The sequence below is a fragment of the Chaetura pelagica genome, unplaced genomic scaffold (genome assembly GCF_000747805.2).
Source record: "Chaetura pelagica isolate M959 unplaced genomic scaffold, ChaPel_1.0 scaffold107, whole genome shotgun sequence".
Lineage (NCBI taxonomy): Eukaryota > Metazoa > Chordata > Aves > Apodiformes > Apodidae > Chaetura > Chaetura pelagica.
Window position 1 is genome coordinate 989,039 of NW_009953979.1, and position 22,286 is coordinate 1,011,324.

At 51.7% G+C, this 22,286-nt stretch overlaps 1 protein-coding gene across 1 annotated transcript in view; it reads right to left on the bottom strand.

The window, feature by feature from the left end:
• Positions 1–14,117, bottom strand: part of LOC104392784 (L-gulonolactone oxidase-like) — a 41,963-nt gene extending 27,846 nt beyond the window's left edge. Inside the window, exons 1-6 of the mRNA XM_010002219.1 lie at positions 14,112–14,117; positions 13,246–13,347; positions 12,690–12,815; positions 11,669–11,763; positions 10,635–10,725; positions 9,613–9,798 (exon numbers count right to left, since the gene is read on the bottom strand). Of these exons, the coding sequence (XP_010000521.1) occupies positions 9,613–9,798; positions 10,635–10,725; positions 11,669–11,763; positions 12,690–12,815; positions 13,246–13,347; positions 14,112–14,117 (606 nt within the window). The remainder of the gene's footprint in view (positions 1–9,612; positions 9,799–10,634; positions 10,726–11,668; positions 11,764–12,689; positions 12,816–13,245; positions 13,348–14,111) is intronic.
• Between the last annotated feature and the right edge of the window lie 8,169 nt (positions 14,118–22,286).

Genomic DNA, 22,286 nt, shown 5'->3' on the forward strand with positions numbered 1-22,286 from the left:
TCAGAGGCCTCTCAGGAAAGCCAGGGAGAACCCAAGGAGTCTGTCTGCAGCTGTAGAATAATGGAATCCCAGACTGGTTTGGGTTGGAAGGGACCTTAAAGATCATCTAGTTCTAATCCCCTGCCATGGGCAGGGACACCTCCCACTAGACCAGCTTGCTCCAAGCCCCATCCATCCCTTGGATCACCTCCATGACCTCTTCTGGACTCACTCCAACAGCTCTGTGTCCTTCTTATGTTGAGGACCCCAGAGCTGGCCCAGCACTGCAGGGGGGTCTCACCAGAGCAGAGCACAGGCAGAAAATCCCTTCCCTTGAGGCAAGTCTTGTTGGGCCTTGGACTGGAGGGATGTCCGTAGGGCACAGCCAAGCACCAAGGGTCTAAGAGAGACCATGGACCTGGCATCTGGGGAAGGGAAGCATGCATGCCCATAATCTCCTCTCCCTTGGCCATGGCAAAGCCCACTGTCCTGCAGATGTTGCTGAGACCACATCTGGCATGCATCCAAGCTCAGGACCCATATCCTCCTGCAGTCACACCTCTGCAGCCCCCAAATTGCTCCGTCAGGCATTCCCAAGCATGAGGTAGCCCAGGCAGGGCTGGAGGGGCCCCCTCCAGCCATCAGCTGTACAGCAGGGCATGCTGAGGGCTTCTGAAATCCACCTCCTGGTCTCAGGATGCCTCTCCAGCTTCCACACGCTCACAGCACAGCCTTCTGTGGCTTGGGAGACCTGAGGAAATGGGGGATAGAGCTGAGATGCAAAGGAGGATGGAGCTGGGATGAAATGAAGGATGGAGTCAGGATGCATTACATGGCCATGTCCCAGAGATGTTCCCCGCTTCAAAGGCGGAATTGCCAAATTATTCATAAAGACGCAAAAAAGAGCTTTAAGAAAGGCAGCTCCCTCAGATGAGCTGCCTGCCAGCAGCCAAGGACAGCAAGGCACAGGGAATCTAGGCAGGCAGGGGACAGGCAGGACAATGTAGTCAGGACAATGATGCTCAAGGAGGTGACCACAGCTCCAGGACACAGATAGTTTGACCCCAGAGCCACCAGGGTCCTGTCCGAGAGCTGCCTGGAGGAAATGCTGCTGACTGACACAGCAGCACCTGCAGAAATGAAAAGACCCTTCAGCCCATATCCCTTCTTCCTTGCCTGGGTGTGCAAGGGTGGAGGGACCCTCTGCTCACCCCTGCACGGTGCTATCTCAGCTGGGCCAGCACCTCTCCCTACAAAGAGCCTCTCCAACCACCCCCCCTCCGAAGATCTCCCATAGCTTTGCAGAAAGACTTTGTTCTGGTTTGGTTTGGTGGTTTTTTTGGTAGTGGAGGAAGGGCCCCAGCAGTGGCTCCAGTAAGAAGCTGAGAAGCTCCCCCTGCTCCAAACCCAGCCAAGGACTTAGAGGGACAATAGACGCCCCTCAGTGATTAACACACGAAGGGAGTGAGGTAACACCTGAGCAGAGAAGCACTTGGGGGAGAAGAGCTGTGCTGGGGGAGGAGAGCAGTGCTGGAAGAAGGGGAAGAAGGTGCCCAAGCAGAAGTTTCCCTTCCACCCATGATGAAATGGCAGAGTTTCCCCCTGCACTCATAGAGTAACATGGTGGAACATTCTCTGAAGGCACCAGGAGGGGTGAACTTGGCCAGTGGACTTGGATTTTGTGGCCAGAGAATTTGCTGCCTGTGGACTCTGATTGTGCAGCTTCAGAAGACCCCGGCGCCAGGGGGGTTTGTTCCCAGAGCACCCATGACTCTGTAGGAAGCCCAGGCTGGAGCAGCTCTGGACCTCGGGGGAAGGACTCAGGAAGGAGAGGTTCGTGGAGGACTCTCTCCTATGGGAGGGACCCCGGGGGGAAGCAGGGAAGGAATCCTTCTTCCTGAGGAGGAAGGAGCAGCAGGAACCACCAGCCTGTGAACTGACTCTAAACCCCATCCCCATCCACCTGTGCCGCTGGGGAGGAGGGAGAGAAACCAGAACAAAGTGATTTGGGCCCGGGAAGAAGGGAGGGGTGGGGTAACATGTGCAAGCCCTGCCCTGTGTGTGTGTCCTGTGTGTGTTTGATTAGTGTGAAATTAAATTCTTATTTTTCCCCCAAGTTGAGTCTGTTTTGCCCGGGACCTTGATTGGTGACGAACCCTCCTTGTCCTTTGTCCTCGTGGAAACTTTAGCTGTGAAGCTGCTCCTTTCTGGCTGGGTTTTTTGTCTTAATGGGCTGTTAATCACCAGGCTGGGCTGCTTTAGCAGCAAGCACGGAGCTGTGACCCTGCCATAAAGTGAGGGTCTTCGTAGGGTCACATGGCCATAATGCCCTAATTCCTGTTAAAGCAGGAAGGATGGGAAGACAAACAGTGTATTCCTTTAACTGCTGAGAGTTAATGCTACTGCTGTTGCCTGCAGCTCCACAGCTGCAGCTCCCAGAAAGCACACAAAATGATGGAATCCCAGACTGGTTCGGGTTGGAAGGGACCTTAAAGACCATTTAATTCCAACCCCCCTGCCATGGGCAGGGACACCTCCCACTAGACCAGCTTGCTCCAAGCTCCATCCAACCTGCCCTTCAGCACTCTTTGGACTCGATCCAAGAGCCCATGTCCTTATGTTGGGGACCACAGCACTGCAGGGGGAGGTCTCTCCAAGATGTTCCCAAAACAGCTTATTTTCCAGCCAAAGAAGTTCTTAGTTGCTGACTGTGCAAGTAGAAGCAGAGCAAAAGCTACAACCCCACATTTTCAACGGCTTGGTTTGGGGACAAAAGCATTGAGCTGCTAAAACGAGCAGGGAAGAGCAGATGAAGCCTTCCCAAGGTGATCCTGCCAAACTCTGTTTGTCTTCCAGCCGCTCTGCGGGAGCAGCAGCAGCGAATTGCCGGCGGGGCGACCTTTTCAATGTGTGCTTTTGATCCTCGTGATAGAGGAAGATCCTTCTGAAGAAAAGAAGCCTGCCACTTTGTAGGATAATTACAGCGCAGCAGGCGGGAGCTGAAGGCAGCAGCTTCAGGAGTCCTTGGGGACGTTTTCTGCTGGCAGAGCACCCGAGTCAGAGACAGATGTCCGGGCGGTGGAAATCTTGTCGCTGTAAAGTGGCCAATGCACGCAATGGAGATGACCCCAGAGCATGCAGAGCCCTGAGGGATTTTGCTCATCTTTGCTTCCCTCCCAGAAGCCCAGAACTAATCCCTTTCCTTCACAAGGGTTGGCTTGAAAGAAGCTGATGGCTTTCTTGCTTGCAAACTCCCTCAAGAGCTCGCTGAGCTGAGGGTCAGCCCCACCGCCTGCTGACATGCAGGTTTGGTTGCTCCAGCAGTCCTCAGGAAAGGACAAGGATAGGACAGATGTGGCCAAGATGCTGGGGAGGATGAAGCACCAGAAGTCACTAGCACATGTCCCTTAGGTCTACCAAAGCAATGAAGCAGAGTTAGGGAGCATGGAGAGATTGTATTTTGGAAGATGAGATGGATGCTCATTCCTTTTCGTCTTCTTGCTGCCTGTGCCAGGCAAGGTCCCACCACAGGATGACGTCTGAGCACCATTTGGAAGAGTCACTTTCAAACACTGAGGCCAAAGCAACTTCTCTGGCTAAAAGGGACAAAGTCATGCCCAGCAATGAAGAGAGGGTTGAGGCGCTGGGTGGTCTTGGATGAGTTCATAGAATCATAGAATGCCAGGTTGAAAGGGACCTCAAGGACCATCTGGCTCAACCTTTGCCAGTAGGAACACAGTTTAGATGAGATGGCCCAGTGCCTTGCCAAGTTGAATGTTAAAAGTGTCCTGTGCTAGGGAATCCATCACTTCCCTGGGGAGGTTATCCCACTGTCCAACTGCTCTCATAGTGAAAAATTTTATTCTGGAGTCCAACTGGGATCTCCCAAGGTGTAACTTGCACTCATTATCCCTTATCTTTTCCATGTGACTCCTTGTAAAAAGGGAGTCTTCATCTACTTGTTAGCCACCCTTTAAGTACTGGAAGGTGGCAATAAGGTGTCCCCTAGGCCTCCTTTTACAGAACACTTAGGTTTTCCTGAAAAATCTGACTGTCGTTTCTCAATTTCACTTTCTCCACCAAATTCTTCAGCATAAAAATAGCTAAATTGGGCTTGAGGTATCCATCCCAGGTGCCTGGGACATCCCCCAAAGGGTTGGGGTTCAAGTTAGGGTTAGGAAGTTGCAGGCTCCAACCAAAGGAAGCATTTCTTCACCCAGCAGGTCACTAAGCTGTGCAAGTCTGAAGTTTGCAAGGGTTCAGAAGCAGATCAGAGAACTTCCTGATGAGAAACTCATTGCCTCATCACCCATTGCTTCATGACATATTATGGGGACAAACTTTTAAGCACAGGGACAGCCTTTTCAACAGGGCCTGTAGTGAGAGGACAAAGGGTGATGGTCCTAAACTGAAAAAGGGGAGATTTAGACCAGATAGAAGGAAGAAGGTTTTTATTAAGAAGCTGCCTGATGTTGCCCAGAGAGTTGGTAGATTAACCATCCCTGAAAAATTCCAGGTCAGGTTGGAAAGTGCTCTGAGCAACCTGATCTAGTTGAAGGTGTCCCTTCCCACTGCAGGGGGGTTGGACTAGATGACCTTGAAATGTCCCTTCCCAACTAGTCTGTGATTGTATATCTGACAACCCTGTCCAACTCAGAAAGCCCCAAAGCTGCCAGATCAGGCGAAGAAGCATCATATCCAGGCCTGACCCATCCTCATCCTCACCAGTCTCCCAGTGGGTTTGGAGGAAGGGGAGGCCGACTCCATCCCTGCCACCACCCAGGGATGCTCTGCAGGTCTCTCAGGTTCACAACAAACCCTCTCAGTCCCACGCCTTGTTCTTGGTCACCATCAGCAGCCAGAGCAGCTGAGTTTATCCCAGCGATAGAGATAATCACGAGGCCAGGAAAGAAAGCATCCAGATCTTACATAAGCACAAACCCAAGCCTGGCTCCTCTGACACATATATTATTTGCAACGTCTTAGATAACTCATGCTTAAATATTTCAAGCAACCTGCTCCCTTGCCATTATTCTCTTCCGCTTGGCTGGGCCACTCAACATGAAAGCCAGAGATCTGGAAGCAGGCAAAGGAGCAGGGATGACTGAGGATTGATAATGGCATTAATATTTATAGAGCTCGTTCCTGTTTTCACCCTCCTAACAGCCTCGAGGGATGGGGAAAAAGATGGGCTGAACTATGCAGGGGGCACAGCCCGGGCAGATGATCCTGAGCAGGGTAACCTGTCCTACTCAGCATAACAGGTCATCCTGCACGTGAGCTTAAGTTTCCCAGCTAAAAGGCAGATTAGGAGGTGTAAAACAACCCTCAGGTTGGGAATTTGGCTGAAGGGGTCAGAGGATGCAGTGAGGGTTCAAGCAGGCTGGGGAAGGAGCAAGCCATAAGGAGGTGACTTGGTGCTACCACACTAAAACATTTCAATGCATTTAAAATGCATTCATGCATTAAAATTCAACAAGGCCAAGTACAAGGTCCTGCATATGGGTTGGGGCAAACTCAAGCACAAACCCAGGCTGGGTGGAGAATGGATTTGGGGATGATGGGTGATGAGAAGCTCAAGATGAGTTGAGACCTTAGAGCATCTTCCAGTACCTGAAGTGGCTACAGGAAAGCTGAATTTCAAGCTGCAAGAGGGGAGAGTGAGAAGAGATCTGAGGAAGAAATTCTTTGCTGTGAGGGTGGTGAGACATTGGCCCAGGCTTCCCAGAGCAGCTGTGGCTGCCCCATCCCTGGCAGTGTTGAAGGGCAGGTTGGATGGGGCTTGGAGCAACCTGGTCTGGTGGGAGGTGTCCCTGCCCATGGCAAAGGGGTTGGAAATAGATTATTTTTAATGTCCCTTCCCACCCAAACCCATCTGGGATATCATGGACCTCTCTGTCCACCTCCCCAGTCAGCCCAGCTGCCCATAGGACTGCACAAGGGCAGCTGCGTTGCTTTGGATCAGGGCTTAGGAAGAAGCTACAGCAAAAGTGTGTTAAACTCACATTTGTGGCGGTGTTCGAGCCACCCCAACGGGGCACTGAATAATTCAGTCCTTAAAAAATTAAGGGCAGCTTTTCTCAGAGCTTTACTGGTGCTGCAGCTTGGATCAATCCTGCAACAAACTTTGCTGCTTTTGTCCAAGTACTATTTATTTTTCATGAGCCAGACTTAACGAAGGCTTGTGCCATCATTAGTCATCTCTGGAACTGGACCTGTGAGACCCAAATGAGACAGTGGAGGAGACTGCTGAAGATGCACCAGCAAGGATGTCAGACCACAGGACGACAAAGACAGTCAGTGGTTGAACCAGATCCAAGATCCTGGAGAGGATCTTCTCACCACCACGACTGGTTTTTTTTTTCCTTCTGGTGGACTTCATGCCTCAGTTTCTCCATCCAGAAATCCAGCTTTTTCCAGTGAACACAACAAGTCCACACAGACCACCAGGTCTTTCACCTTGTAGGTGGCCCCTTCTCTGTAGGCTGTAGCCTGTGCAATGCTGCAGTCTCCAGCAATGACCTGGTGCCAGAGACCTGGGACAATGATTGCTCTGCCCAAGGCAGTAGGTCACATCCTGATAGGGTGGCTGTGCCAGGCTGTCCCAGCCATGGAGTAACTGAACACGAGATGGAACAGCTCATTCCATCCAACTTCCCACCACCATGAGGGTGGGAGGACCCCAAGGAAACACATCCAGCAATTGAAAGGAGTTTACATAATGGCAGAGAGAGGGAAGTTAGTGTTGATGTGTCCCCAGGAGAAATAATTCCTTCTAATCACTCTAGAAATGCCCACAGGGCCTTCAAAATGCTTTCTGAGGGAACCGGATCATACTCACCCTTGGCCACAGAGCCACATAGGGACCCAAGCTCATAAAGCCCAGGAGATTAACTTCCTCAAAAAAGGACATTTCATGAGTGTTTTGGAGGAAATCAACCTGGTTCCAGCCAGGAAGGGAAAGCTCAGATGAAGGAAACCACTCTCCAGCATCAAGCAGCTCTATACCAGCATCCCAGGACACTGTCCCCAGTGAGCAGGGACCTAAACTTCTCATGCTCTCCATGGCCAGCCAAGTGCCCTTTCATAGGGTACATGCAAGATGTGGTCTTCATGAGGACATGGCTGTGAAGAGGGGACAACAGGGACAGGACAGATGATAGGACAGCAGAACTTGCTGAGGAAACAGTGTGTGAAGCCTTCAGAGCTGTGCAAGAACCTGATCTATGAGACAGCAGGTCAGAAACCCTCCTTAGAAAGCTACCTCCCTTGGGGATGTCCCAGAAGTGCCCTACACCTCACTCTGGGTGACTGGGACCTTTGGCAAGACACAGATGGTCAAGTCCAGTAGCAACATGATGATTGGTTTAAAGGGAGTTTTTTATCACATGACTCAATTGCTGCTCTGGGGTTGGGTCCTGATAAGTCTGGCCTTTGGAACATGTAACCCATCACACTCCTCCTCCCCAGCATGGTTTGTCCTGAGATGAGCTTGGAAAAACTAAGCAGAGTTAAACCCAACTTTCCTTGGGAGATAGAGAGACCAACCAATAACCTGGGCTCACACAGAAGAAAGGACCAAGTTATTATCAAGAGCACAAGATGCTCATGAACTGTTTTGATTGGCTCCTCTGTCACTGGGAAAGGCAAAGCTCCCCGTTAGCCAAGCAGCAGGGCACAGCAAGATGGGAGATGGCCCCTCCTCAGTCAGCACAGTCTTCTCCCTCTCCTTCCTTAATCCAGGCAGCTCATCATCTCATCCAACCAGCCCAGGATTTCCAACAAGGGCAGTTTTCTCCAGCTGGAACATTAAATCTGCATTAGGCTTAGTCACATGTGCCTGGAGTTACCAGATCTCCACTGACCCACCAGCACCTGTGAACACCAGGTTAAACTTGGCTCATCCATGTCCTGGTAACATTTCCTACGGCCAGAACCAAGTGCTGATGCCTTCAGGCTCCTTCCTTCAGCACCTCTGTTTCCACTGTGCTGAAGCCTCTGTGCTCAGGCCAGGGAACACCAAGCTTAGGGCTCTGGGCAAACCTCCATCTCAGCTCCAGAGGGACATGCCAGCACTGCACAGCCCAGGCAGGTGTCCAAGCCTGAAGCAGCTTTCACCACTGTGGTTGCTCTTCCCCTTGTTCATCCCTGCCTGCTGCAAGGCTCAGGGGGAACAGCCCGGAGCTGGAGGGTGTCCCATTTCTGTCACATCCAGGCTGAGTCAGGCAGGGGACAACTAATGTTGAGACATAAGGATAATGCTGCAGAGAGGCCAGGACATGGGGACACTGACATGGATCTTGTCATCCAGTTTTTTTCCCTAAAGAGGGCACTGGCTGTCACAGAATCATGGAATTGTTTTGGTTGAAAAAGACCTACACTGCCAACGCCACCACTAAACCATGTCCCTCAGCACCACATTTACAGAACTTTCAAACCCCTCCAGGGATGGGGACTCCACCCCTGTCCTGGGCAGCCTGGGCCAGGGCCTGACAGCCCTTTCCAGGGAGAAATTGTTCCCAACATCCAATCTAAACCTCCCCTGCCACAACTTGAGGCCCTTTCCTCCTGTCCTGTTGCTTGTTCCTGGAGAGAAGAGACCAGCCCCTACCCTGGCTCCAACCTCCTCTCAGGCAGTTGCAGAGAGCAAGAAGGTCTCCCCTCAGCCTCCTTTTCTCCAGGCTGAACACCCCCACTTCTCTCAGCTGCTCCTCATCACACTTGTGCTCCAGAGCCTTCCCCAGCTCCTTTGCCTTTCTCTGGACACGCTCCAGCCCCTCAATGTCCTTTTTGTCATGAGAGGCTCCAAATGGATCCAGGGATTCAAGCTGCAGCCTCACCAGTGCCCAGCACAGCCCCAGATCTGAATCAGAAGTGGAATCAAGAAGAACAGAAGTCTTTTCACGCTCTTCTCTCCTGCTTTGGTCCCACCAGTGGCACACAGGTCCTGCTGGCCAGCCTGGAGGTCTCTGCTGAGCAGCAGTCCTCTGCTTCCCTGGATCTAAGGGTTGCAACATACCCCATGCCAATGCATCCTCTCCCAGCTGGGATCATGCCCAGGGAGCAAGCAACTCCCACACCAGCCTCCCACAGCACAGTGGTCCCACCTCCCCTGCCAGGACCCGGAGGGCAACTCTGAAGGACAGAGCCATGTTCTAGGTCATTGTCCGCAGCCCAAGGTGAGCACAGAAAGTCTTTGGCAGGTTCCTGAGGACACTGGAAGCCACCAGCCTTCTCCTACAAACCCTGCTTTACTCCTGAACATCAGCTGCACTATGTGATGCAGGTCTTGCTGCAGGTCCTGAGCACCCACCTGCCCTATGTGGTGCAGAGGTACCCCTCACAGGTACCTCCCCTCCTCGCTCCACTACCTGCACCTCTCTGGTCCCAGAAGATGCTGTTCCCACTCATGGGAAGTTAAAGTGGCATTTGCTAAGAAACTTGGCTTTTCCTTCCTCCTCCTGGAGATGTCTCCAGCTTAAAGGACACCATGAAGCACACCATAAGGATGGACAAGGAGTAAAACGACACAACCTGTGGAATTCTACTGGCACATAACCACTTCTCAGTCTCCCGTTGACCACATCACCTCACCAAGAACTTTGCTTATCCCCAAGGAAGCTCTGAAAGTACCTCAGTGAGGGTGGAGGGGAAGGTGACCTCGTGCAGGTGGAACTGGGGCACGCACTGGAAGGTGACTGTCACCACAACACCCAGGCAGCCAAGGTGCAGGCGGGCAGCCTGAAAGATGTCTGGGTTGATGGACTCTGAGCACTCCAGGATGTCCCCCGAGGCTGTCAGCAGTGTCAGTGCTGTGACCTGCCGAGAGGGGAGCAAACCATCAGTGTGTCCCACCTCCCTGCCAAGGCCCTGCATCCACCCCAAACCTTACAGCTGGGGACACTCCCAGTCACAGGATGCTTTCTGCTGAGCAAGGCTCCACCAGCCCCTCTCCTGCCGCCTTTGATTCAGTGACACAAAAGGATCCTTCTCTCTCTGGGGATGTTAGGAGAAGCCATCAATAAAGAAGTAAAACTCCCCCAGGTAACTTCACTTCTTCAGAACCATCAGTGGAATCACCATGCAGGATTTGAGCTTGGCGTGGAGGGTTTTTCTAACTGTCTAGTTGAAGATAGACCTGGACCTTGGTTTTGGGGGGCTTCAGTACAAGAACTTCTTTTCCATTGCTGCAGAGCTTGGTAATGGGATTGTAAGACCATAAAGCACGTGGACAGCAGTTTTGTTTGGCAGATGAGGAAGTATTAAGAAAGAAGCTGTTTACACCGAGGGTAGCAAGACACTAGCCCCAGTTGCCCAGAAAGGTAGAAGCCCCATCCCTAGAAACATTCCAGGTCAGGCTGGATGGCCTCTGAGCAACCTGATCTAGTTAAAGATGTAAAGACTCATGGACTAGATGACCTTTAAATGTCCCTTCCCACCCAAACTATTCTGTGATTTGATTATTTCATGATTCCCACGGTACATGGGGCCTTGGGAGTCCCTCATAGCAGCTCCATTCTAGTGGGACAGCACCCCTCCTGCTTGCTGAGTACAGTGTGCTCCTTCCTTAGCCCTGAGCTGGGCACACAGACCCAGACAAGGTGATGGGACATCTCCCCTGAAGCCCTCAAGATGCTGACAGATTCGTGTCTCACCTGGGTGGGCAGGATGCCATGCTTGATCCCAGTGTTGTGTGTCCCCGTCCCGATCACCCCTGCTGCTGCCACTTCAGACACAGCTCCTAAGCTGGGGGCAGACAAAGGGGCTGGTGAGGACATGAGCATGTGGGACATGGCATGGGGCACAGCCCACTGTGCCAGGCATAACACTGTGTGCAGACCCCCCATGAGGGTACTGAGGTCCCCAGGACTTCCCCTCTGCCCCAACAAGGTTTTCCTCCCTTCAGGGTGCCCTGCAACAACGGGTGGGTTTGTTGGCCATGTGTGCACATCTCCATGGAAGATATCTATCAGGATGTCCATGGGGGGAAGAGGCAGCTGGTCAGCACAGGTCACCATGGTCAACTCAGCTGTGTCCCATCTCACAAGCCACCATCTCTCCCCATCAGTCTGGAGGGGCTTACTGGGGTGGAGACCTCCTTCCCATATGGAATCAGAGGAAGGGGTGAAGAACCTGAGTTTACCCCAGAAACATCACTGCAGAGCAGGGCTGGAAGCAGCATATTAAGGTCTGCAGAACAAGGTCCATCCCTGCAACCGTGGCCAAGGTGGGCACATGGGGATGGTAAAAGATTACAGCAAACAGCAGGATGTTCCTGCCATTTCCCCCAAAGACTCCTCCAGCTTCCAACAGCTGGGGCACAGGGAGCTCCTCAACCAAGCATTGTTTCTATGGTCATTGAGACCATTGGTGGATATCTCCTCCATGAAAGGAGCCCTGCTCAGCCCATACACACTGTTGGCCATCTGGTCAGGGGGGGCTTATTTCTCTGAACCCTCAGCCCAGCTGGGACCAGGGCTCTGACAAACTGATCACTTGTGTTGAGTGAGGAACACAGATATTGAACCAATAATTTAAGAGCAATTTCTTCCCTCAGATCAGCAAATAAAAGAGATTGTGAGAAATGAATCAATGGTTTGGGTTGGAAGGGACCTGAAAAATAATCTAGTCCCAACCTCCTTGCTATGGGCAGGGACCCCAGGTTGCTCCAAGCAACACATCCACTCACTTGGCCAGGGCCAGCCCATGTTTGCTCAGCTCTACGTTCAGATCCGAGAGGAAAATCCCACCTTCCACCGTCACCTGCTGCTTCTCCTTGTCCACCTGCAAAGGATGGGATGCAAGGTGAAAGGGGAAGGCCACACAGTTTGGAGGAGAAACACTTCATGGAAAACACCTCTGCTCTTACCAAGGCAGTTCTTAATGTCTATATGGGAGAGCCACCTACCTGGAAGGCCTTGCTCCATCCTGAGCTGCCACCTCTGAGACCTTCACCCAACCCAAACTTTGTCCAACCCAATGATGCCTCAGATTCCTGCCCCCAGACCAGACCCCACTCCCCTCTGCTCTGCACAGTCTCGGGGGTAGGTAACCTCTCCCATAACTCCTTCTAGTCGGTCAGTGCAAGGGAGAAGAGAACTCCCAGCAAACCTCTACCTTCAGCAAACCTCTCTGCTCTGCCCTCCTGCCTTGCTCAGTCAGCTCCTGGTGGAAGGACCATTCATCCCACTTTTGACAAACAGAGCTGTTGGGGAAGGAACCATTCCTAATTAACTGCTGCTATTAATTACCAACAAGAGCTGTTTCCTCCCCAGGGTCATCAACCGGAGTGATCTCCCATGGGGACATTTCCCAGCTGATGAAGGAACAAACCACGGACCATTAACACCCAGTCAGGCTTTGTAAGCTCACATGGTGAGAGATGGTTCTGCCAGGTACCTCCTCCCCACCCAGCAGATGCTGCTGTGATGAGGACAACCTGCAGAGCCCTCACTGAGATATCACTTGGTTGCAATTTTATAGCTTCTCCAAACACTTCCAATGTGCAAGGGATGGTTTTCTAGCAGGACAATGCCCATTTCCTAGTCCTGCACCAGCATTTCAGCATCTGGTTTGGGAAAACTCCTGGCTGTAAGGAGAGGAAACCTCTCCATCCTTTCACCAGTGTCGGTTTCCGTGCCCTTAGTGGCCACACAGAGGACCCACCACGTCTCAGCACCACCAGGTCACCTCCAAGAAGCCAGTCTCACCTTGAGAACCCTGTTCATCTTCCCCATTTGGATCATGAAGTCATCTGTGCAGGCGATGTCGGAAGGAGAGTGGCCACCCCCAACCACCTTCACCCTCTTGTGCCGCTGCCTGGCCATATCCAGGACCTGCAGAGACAGCAGGCAGCACTGAGACACCTCCTAAGACAGCCCTTGGGGTGGGTCACCCTCAGGGGCTGGACTGGATGACCTTTAAAGGTTCCTCCCAACCCAAACCATTCTATTACATGATCCCAAAAGAGGCAATGGACAACTGAGACACCCAAGGGTAACAGAGGTATCTCTGGGATGACAAAAGTGATAGAGGACTCCCACCCCTCAGCTGGGGCAGCCAGGACAACCCATAAAGTTGCCAGATGCTGATGCCCAAGGAACAGAGTCCAGCTGGGGCCAGGTGTGTCTGTTTTCTGCATCTTCTAGATGACTGAAGCACCTCAGCTCAGTAGGATGGGCCATCTCCTGGGGCTGAGGGAAGGACTCATGCTGTCACCACCTGTCACCTCTCTGAATGAACATAATGGAGCATCACCCCCCTTACCTCCCGGATCTCCTCCACCGAGGTGGGCTGGAAGTACAGCTCTGGAGAGGAGCCATAGGTCTTGGCCCAGTTCTGGAACTTGACTCCTCCTTGGCCATGAACCTAGATCAAAACCAACAGCTAAACCAGGAGAAAGCAAGTGCCACCTCCTCTGCTCTTCCTCACAGCCCATTCTTCATCTGCCAAGATCACTGTGCCAGAGGCAGGTTTCCAAAAGGATTCATTATTTATGGACATCTCAACCCTTTGAATCCCTAGAGCAGAGATGTCTCCATGTGAGCAAGCCAGTGGGGAGAAGTGGGAGGATGCCCTGGTGTGTTTGAGAGATCTCCCTTGACTGCAGCCCAGCCCTTCCTCCTACAGCACGATGATGTGTGCTGTGAGCCTGTCTGCATGGTCTCTTCTGCTCTGGTCTCCCCTCAGACCTACCTCCTGGCATCATGCCTCCCTGCCCCCAAACGGCCCCACCATAAGGGGCTGACTGGGACCATGTTGGGACCTCCCTCCAACGTCAGCCATCTACCCTGGTACACTGTCCCCAGGCCTGGCATGGGGGCACAGCCAAAAGACCCATCCCCATCCCATCTCCAGGCAGGAGTTAACTCAAGGCAGGACATTCCCAGGGTGGTATGGATGGGTCCTGGCTGAGGGGGAGTTTCTCCCTGCCCATTGTCAGCCCAGCTGGGGCTTACACAGGGAAGGGCCTGGCATGAGGTTGGGCACCAGGCCCCAGAGAAGATGGTGAATCCCTCTGCACCAAGCAGGACTGGATCAAATGTGCTGCTGCATCAACACAAGTCCCACCTTGGCTGCAGGAGAGGATTTATTCCCTTGTCATCTCCTGCGGGTTTTCCTTCCTCCTTTACCTTCATCCTCTTTGATGGGCCAAGGCCAAGTATTTGAGGTTCCACAAGGCCAAGTGCCAGGACGTGTCCTTGGGTCACACCAACCCCAGGAGACACTCCAGGCTTCAGGAAGACTGGCTGGGAAGTGCCCAGTGGAAAAGGATCTGGGGATGTTGGTTGACAGTGTCTGGAGCATGTCCAGAGAAGGGCAGTGGAGCTGGGGAAGGGTCTGGAGCACAAGTGTGATGAGGAGCAGCTGAGGGAACTGGGGGTGTTCAGCCTGGAGAAAAGGAGGCTGAGGGGAGACCTTCTTGCTCTCTGCAACTCCCTGAAAGGAGGTTGGAGCCGGGGGGATTGGTCTCTTCTCCCAGAACAAGTGATGGGACAAGAGGAAACAGCCTCAAGTTGTGCCAGGGAAGGGTTAGATTGGATATTGGGAACAATTTCTTCCTGGCAAGGGTTGTCAGGCCCTGGCCCAGGCTGCCCAGGGCAGTGGTGGAGTCCCCATCCCTGGAGGGATTTCAAAGCCATGTAGCTGTGGTGCTGAGGGACATGGTTTAGTGGTGGCCTTGGCAGTGCTGGGTGATGGTTGGACTTGAGGATCTTGAAGGATTTTTCTAACATAAACGATTCTGTGGTTCTAAACCCTCCACCCTCCCACCCAGGCTCCCTGCTCAGCCCCCACCTTGTCTTACTTCACCCCCTCTCTCATGGGTTCAGCTCCCATCCAAAGAGCAACCCCCAAAATTGGCCAAACTTCTGCAGGGGTGCAGAAGTGGCTCTCCCAGGAGTGTCAGCACATCCCTCCCCCCTGCCACCCCCTTCCCCCACCATCCCACCCCCCCTCAGGCTCTTTTTAGGGGCAGGGCAGGGACACTGGATGGCCCATCACTCTGCCCAGGGAGGTGGCACTACCTGGAGGCCAGGGCCATCAGGAAGCTATTGTAGATAGTCCAGATAGCAGAAGGGAGCCCTGGGGGGAAGGGGATGGCTGGGGCTGCCCTGCAACTTAAAACCCTGAGCTGATCCAGGTCCAGAAGGAAGGAAGCAGAAAGAAAATGACAAAAAAAAACCCACAAAACCAAACCCAAAGGGACAAAATTGAGGGCACCGAAAAGCTGAGGATCCTGTTTAGCAGCCAGAGCTGACCTGATTTCTCCAGGGAACCTGTTGGTTTTCCTTCCCTCCCTCTTTTCTGAGACACGTTTCCCATTCCTCATCACAGCAAGATGGTGGTTCTTAAATCCATATAAAAGATGGTAACAAACCACATCATCCCCAGCAGCCCAGGCCACGTTGTGTGGCTCCACACTGCCTGGACCACCCTTCCCACCCTAAAAAAAGTGGGGAATTCCCCTCTTGGCTTTTCCTTACCATCCCGCCGGCCTCTCCAGGAGATGCTACTGGAACGAGTGGGATTCTGGCTGCTCCAACACCGGGGACAAAGGGTGATCCTGGTGGGACAAAGGCTGGTGGAGCTTGTCCCTGACCTGGGTCGACAAGGAGCTTCTCTCCAGGCTGGAAGGATAATGAGTAACAACCCTTCCCTTGGGGGGAATTTGCCTAATTCCCTGGGGGAGGAGAGAGGCTGAGCCTTTTGTTCCCAGCTGGCAGAGTGGGATCCAGGCATGGATTTGCACCTGGGGTTCCAGTTCCTACAGGGATGGGGAGAAGATGCTTCAGAGGCTTTTCTGGAGAAGCCGCTTCCCTTTTGGGGGTACTCTCCCCAGAACAGGTCCCCTGGACCTGCAGCCTTTGCTCCAGGGAAAAGGGGGGATAGGAAGAAGGTTCTGCCAGGCTTGAGGAGACCCAGGGGGGGTTCGTGCAGCGAGTGATGCAATGGCCACAGGGCATGGCATCACCAGGTGAAAAGCAGGCGCCGGGGGCCTTCACGGGGAGGGGATGCTCCATCCTTTGCACCCCGAAATCCCTCTGTCATCCCCCCAGGAGCAGAGCCTGGCTCATGGGTGTCATCTGAAGGATGGGGATTTGCAGGAGCTGCACAGCCGGGGCTGCACTCTGGTGATAAGCGAAACCCTCCTGCTCCCTCGTTAAGGAGGGGGAGGATGAAAAGGAATTTTTTTTCCCATCCGGCTCTGGCAAGGTGACCTCCAGGAACAGAAGTTCCAAGCCCAGAGCGGGCAGAGAACCACTGGTGCCTCCACATGATGCTCGTGGAGACCCAACCTTTCCAACACAATCACAACCCAGGGAGGGAATAAAATCGCTTCTTAATGACAGAGCAGGAGCTGTGCAGCCTGGGAAGGACCTCCCAGCATCTCTGTCGGGTTCTTCACATCTGCCTTCCAACCTCCTTAACCTCCTGACCACCCTGAAGCCCTTGCTGATGTTTTCTTGGCTGCAATGCCCCAAATTAATGAGTAATCCTCCCTCACACCTTCGAACCAAGGGATCGGGGTCAGACACCTCCAGCAAATAGCTCCGGGTCCAAGTGCTGGGCAAAGGTCCTCAAAGCCTCCCTGCCCCCCAAAACCCTCCTCCAACCTCCCCTTCCCCCCCAAGGGGATTATCCATTAACACGGGGGAGTGGGATGCACCCTCTTCACCTCCTGTGTCAGCTCTTGGGATAATTCGATTATAAGAACAGGGGGGGGGAAGTGGCCTTTTGCCAGGTGTCAAAGCTCTTTGTGAATGTATTTGTGACGTTCTTGGTGGGGTGAAAAATGGTACAGAGTGCCAGCTGCTGTGGGCTGGCTGGGGTTCTCCGAAGCAGCCCAACTGGGAGAGGCCCCTCTCTGCCCCCTCCCTGGCCCCTCTGCAGCTGCAGGATCCTGCTGTGATGTCCTGCCTCTGCAGCTGCTCCTGGCTCTCCCGTCTGCACCACGAGTGGCCGATGCCCTCCCAGATTGCAGGGTACTCCCAAATGGTAGTATTCCCTAAATTGCAATGGACTCCCAAATCGCAGTATGTCCCCAGATGGCGATGCATGGGCAGTTGCAATGCACCCCCAGTTTGCAACGCATTTCTAATTGCAATGAGCTCCAAAATGGCAACGTATTCTCAGATTGCAATGCACTCCCAAATTGCAGAGCATTCCCACCTTGCAATTCTTTCCCACTTTGCAGTGCACTCCAAATTTGCAATCCACTCACAGATGGCAGTGCGTTCCCACATTGCAATGCCTATTCAAATTTCAATGAGTCCCAAAATTGCAGTGCACTCCCAAATTGCAATACATTCCCACACTGCAATACACTTCCAAATTGCACTGCAGTCCCCATTGCAATGCCTTCCTGGATTGCAATGCATTCCCAAATGGCAGTGCACTCCCAGATTGCAATAAATTCCCAAATTATAAGGAGTTCTAGAATTGCAGTTTACTCCCAAATTGTAATGCATTCCCAGTTGCAATGAGTTCCCAGACTGCAGTGCATTCCCAGACTGCAGGGACCCGGACCCCCCCTGCCCCACCTCCCCATTCTCCTCCACTGCAGCAGTGAGGAAACTGAGGCAGCAGAGCTTGGCAGAAGCTCTGAGTGTCTGGTCAGGCAGAAATTGGGTGGTTGGTTTTTTTTTTTTAATTATTCTTTAATCTCCATTTCAAAATAAACCAGCAGAAATTTAATTCTGGGCGCCTTTTATCCTTTGCTTCTCCATTTCCAATGGCTTTTTTTCCCCTCTTTTCCCAGTTAATTGCTTCCTTTCTGAAACGGGGCTGTTGAACAACACGTGGAAGAGAGGCCAGGACTAGAGCTGGACCCTGTTCAGGAGCAGGCAGATATTTCCCTCTTAATTGTCACCCACCGGGCACAGCCAGAGCCCCACCACATCCTCCCTGCAGCCCAGCACCCAAGGGTGCCTAACAGCCCTTGAGGGAGAAGCTGGTTAAATGGAGGCAACGAGCCCAATTCCATGTTTTTTTGGTCCAGGTGGTACATGGAGTTTTGTCTCTGGGACACAAGCTATAGTTAATTATGTGTTAAACAGTAACATGTGCTAAAACAATAGACAGAGTTTCAAGTGGAGCCAAAGAGCCCAAATGTAGTAAGAAGAGTTTGTGTTTTGTTCTGGATCAAGATGTAATCCAGGGTGTACATCCCCCTGGGTTGATGGACTACGGACCTGCCTGGAAGGAAACTACACAATTGTGGCCTCTGTTCAGTCAACACCTTTTCAGGGATAACCAGGGAAGTAAATGTCCCCCAGAAGCCCCCACCAGAGAACACCAGAGGAACTGGCAGGAAGTTCTGACCTACAGCCAAGAGGATGACATCACTGATGACGTAGCCTCTTCTTTATGTAGTAGTTGGGTGGGATTTTGAACACTGTTCTTGCCTAAATATCACTCCCCTTCTCCTGGCTGCTGTGCTGGATTGGTGGCCGGTCCACTCAGCACCCAGGCCTGAACAAAAACATGAGACCTCTCCAGAGAGGGTGAGAACTGGTTTGTCACATGTCCAAATCTGCTTTTTGGACAGCACAGGTGTTTTTGGAGGGACAGATGGGACAATTTTAACCCCAAATGGTCTTGCTGGCTGTGGGTGGGAAGACTCTGCTCTCTGGACTCCGTTGACCCTTTGGGAACTCCGTGGGAATTCTCACCACCCAGAGTGGGTAAGAACACACCCCTGCAACACTTGACCAAAAAGATATTGTTTGATATAAAGTTGGTGTTGGTAAAATAGATAAACTCCTCTTTGTTTCACAGTGAACAACTGGAGTAGCTGAAGCTGTGGCTCAGAATGTGCTTTTTGGGCAAAAAAATGGGAGCATCTGGAATGACTCCTTGTTCTCCTCTTGGTTGTATTAAAAATTTTGGGGAGGATCTGGGAGAGCTCTGTTAACAAAGGGATGGCTATTTGAATATTGGGAATTAATCCTACCAATTTGACTCAAGTAATTAAGGGGAAGTGGGAAGACCCCTTAGCCTCCTATGAAAGGTTATGTGAGGTGGCCAGAAAGTGGACTCATTTGGTTGCAGAGAGTACAGGCAACAATCCAGGGTTCACCACCTTGTTTGCAGGTCAATTGGACTCAGATGTTAGGTGGAAATTCCAGGAAGTGGATGGAGTTACTGGAATGGCCATTTCTCAGTTCATTGAGATCACCTATAAAGTTTACAACAATCAAGAGATGGAGGAGGAAAAGGTGATGAAGAAGGAAAAGCTACAAGAGCAAAAGCAAAAAGCTGCAATTTTGGCAGCCACCTTTGCTGAAGTTCAGGCACCCGTTGGAGGAAGGAAATTTCCCAGGGGAAGAGGAAGGGAGGGATAGAGGAGCAGGATCTGGAAATGCAATTGGATCATTGATACCTCTGGGAGTCAATCAGTGTGACTACTGTAAGGAGCAAGGACAATGGAAGAATGAGTGTCTGAAAAATAGGAAAGCCAAAAACCTCCAGGAAACACCTCCTGAAGCTGAATTGCTTAGGATGGGAACTGAGGCATTTGGGTTGTACACAAGGAATGTTTGTGCTTTGTATTATAACCACAGGGATAACAATCACATTAATACCATTAAATAGAGAATTTAACCTTTGCTGAGCTGTTGAAACTGAGGTTGAATACCATATAGAGCTTGGTAGTACTTCTATTAGGTAATAGGAAGTCTCAATTTTTAATGCCAAAAATGGGACAGAAATTGGAATATTTGGGAACTTTTAGCCTGAGAAGTAACCAACATATCCACGTTCTGTGTCACAGCAGTGAATCAGTGGGAGGAATGTGTAGTTCTGGTCTTACAGGAATACCAGCTCCTTTGAAACTAGACTGTTTTCTGGAGCTTCAATGCTGAGTTACCCTATCGTGGTATGTATGACATGGGCAAGGTGACAATAATTAAAGAAAGAGGGATGTTAGAAGTAAAAAGTATGGAGAACATTTCCTGCAACACTTTGTGTGTTGTTTAGAAACTGCCCCTCGAAGTGAGAGAAATCAACACCATTGCAACACCCTTTGGCTTGTAATATTAGTCAAAGTGATGCACAGGCACATTGATTTGCCTCTGGGCTGGTTTTTATGATGTGGTCGATTGTCACATACCTGCACAGCAGCAAATGCAAGGGGAGGACCCTGTTCCATAGAATGGCTCCATTGTTGCTGAATAATGAGGATTTAGAGCATGATCAACGAGTGAAAAAGAAGTGCACATCAAATATCTGAGGACTGTGATTCCCAAGTCACTCTCAAGGCTGGAGTGAAATGCCAGCAGCAGCAGATATTAGTGCCTGGGGTTGGGGTGGATATGAATTATCACGCCATAAAAAAGTTGCCTGTGCCCTAGTTAAAGATATAAATTACACTTCATGGACACTCACAGCTATTGGAACTGAAATTACACAAATCAGGGAAGTCACTCTTAAAACCAGAATGGCAGTCGATGACCTGCTCCTTAGACACACCCACGGCTGTGAGGAATTGAAAGGAATCTGTTGTTTTAATTTAGCACATAATTAGCAGGGGGGAAAATCCAACAATGGAAAGATTTGGCTGCAGGATTTACAGAACAAGGCAGCTTGGATTTCTCTGTTACTTTCATGATTTCCTAATCTAAATGGGTTAAACCAGTTGGTTTTATTTGCATTGCTTATAATAATTTTGAGTATTATTACTTGCTGCTTAATTCAGTGTATGGTGCTTTGTAGACCTGATACTTCTAAAGGGATGGTGTGAGATTTGTCTTCAACATCCTAAGTTTCAAAGGGGGGAGGTGATACGTGGAGTTCTGTCTCTGGGACACAAGCTATAGTTAGTTACGTGTTAAACTGTAACGTGTGCTAAAATAATAGACAACATTTCAAGTGAAGCCAGAGAGCCCAAATGTATTTTGCTCTGGATTAATTTAATCTAGATTTAATCTGCATCCCTCTGGGCCAATGGACCTGGCTGGAAAATAAAATACACAATCATGGCCTCAGTTCAATCAACACCTTTCTAAGGATAACTGGGGAAGGGGATGTTCCCCTGAAACCCCTCAGAAGCCCCACTAGAGACCACCAGAGGAACTGGCAAGAAGTTCTGAACTACCACCAAGAGGATGACATCACTGCTGATGTCGCCTCTTCTGTGTGGAGCAGTTGGGTGGGATTCTGAGCACTGTTCTTACCCAAATATCACTCCCTTTCTCCTGGCTGCTGAGCACCCAGGCCTGAAAAAAACTAAGACCTCTCCTGAGCAGGTGAGAATTGGTTTGTCACACATGCAAATCTCTTTTTGGACAACATCAGAGCTGGCCACATTGTGCCACCCTGACACTGGGGCAGCTTTGGGTCCCCTGAGGGACTGACCTGGCCTCCCAGCAGATGGGGTGTTTGATACCAATTAATATTAACCGAGCAAAAAGGGCAAATCCAGAGTCCAGGGATGGGATGGGTTGAAGTTTAACCAGGTGCCATCACAGTGGGTGCAGGGAGTGGCACCTGGGTGCTGCTTCCCCTGGAGCTTCTTCTCCTCTATTTCAGACAGGTTTCAAGGCCCCTGCACCTCCCGTGGTCCCCCAGTGGGATCCTGCCAGATCCTGTCTGCATCCCTCCCCCATGTGTGCACCCCAGGACCTAAACCCTGCACCCCATATCTGCACCCTGCACCCCAGGACCCATGCCCTACCCCCCCTACTCCCATCTGTGCATCCTGCACCCCAGTTCCCATACCCTGCACCCAATGTCTTCACCCTGTGTGTGCACCCCAATACCCACACCTTGCACCCCATCTGTGTACCCTGTGCCCCACGTGTGCAGCCCAGTGCCTGTGCCCTGTGCCCCATGTATATTGCAGCCATTTCCCACTGCAGGCTCATCACAGCCATCACAGAGCACACAGGACAAACCCTGGGGGTGACCACCCCCAACAGAGCCACTTGTCCCCTGTGCCAAGGCCACAACTTGTCTTGGGAAGTAAAGACAGGCTGGGGAGAGCCCAGGTTGCCCAGAGCAGCTGTGGCTGCCCCATCCCTGAAAGTGTTGAAAGCCAGGCTGGATGGGGCTTGGAGCAACCTGGTGTAGTGGGAGGTGTCCCTGCCCATGGCAGGGCGTTGGGACTGGATGATCTTGAAGGTCCCTTCCAAGAGAAAACCATTCCATGATTCCATGATCTGTGGGGGGTGGTGCCATGCAGCCCCCCAAAAGCAGGGTGGGAACCTCCAGGGCATGCCCTGCCAGGGGCTGGGGTACCAGCAGGGCTGGCAGGACCTGCCAACACCTCTTAAAACCCCAACCCAGGAGCCAGTGCCAGGGAGGAG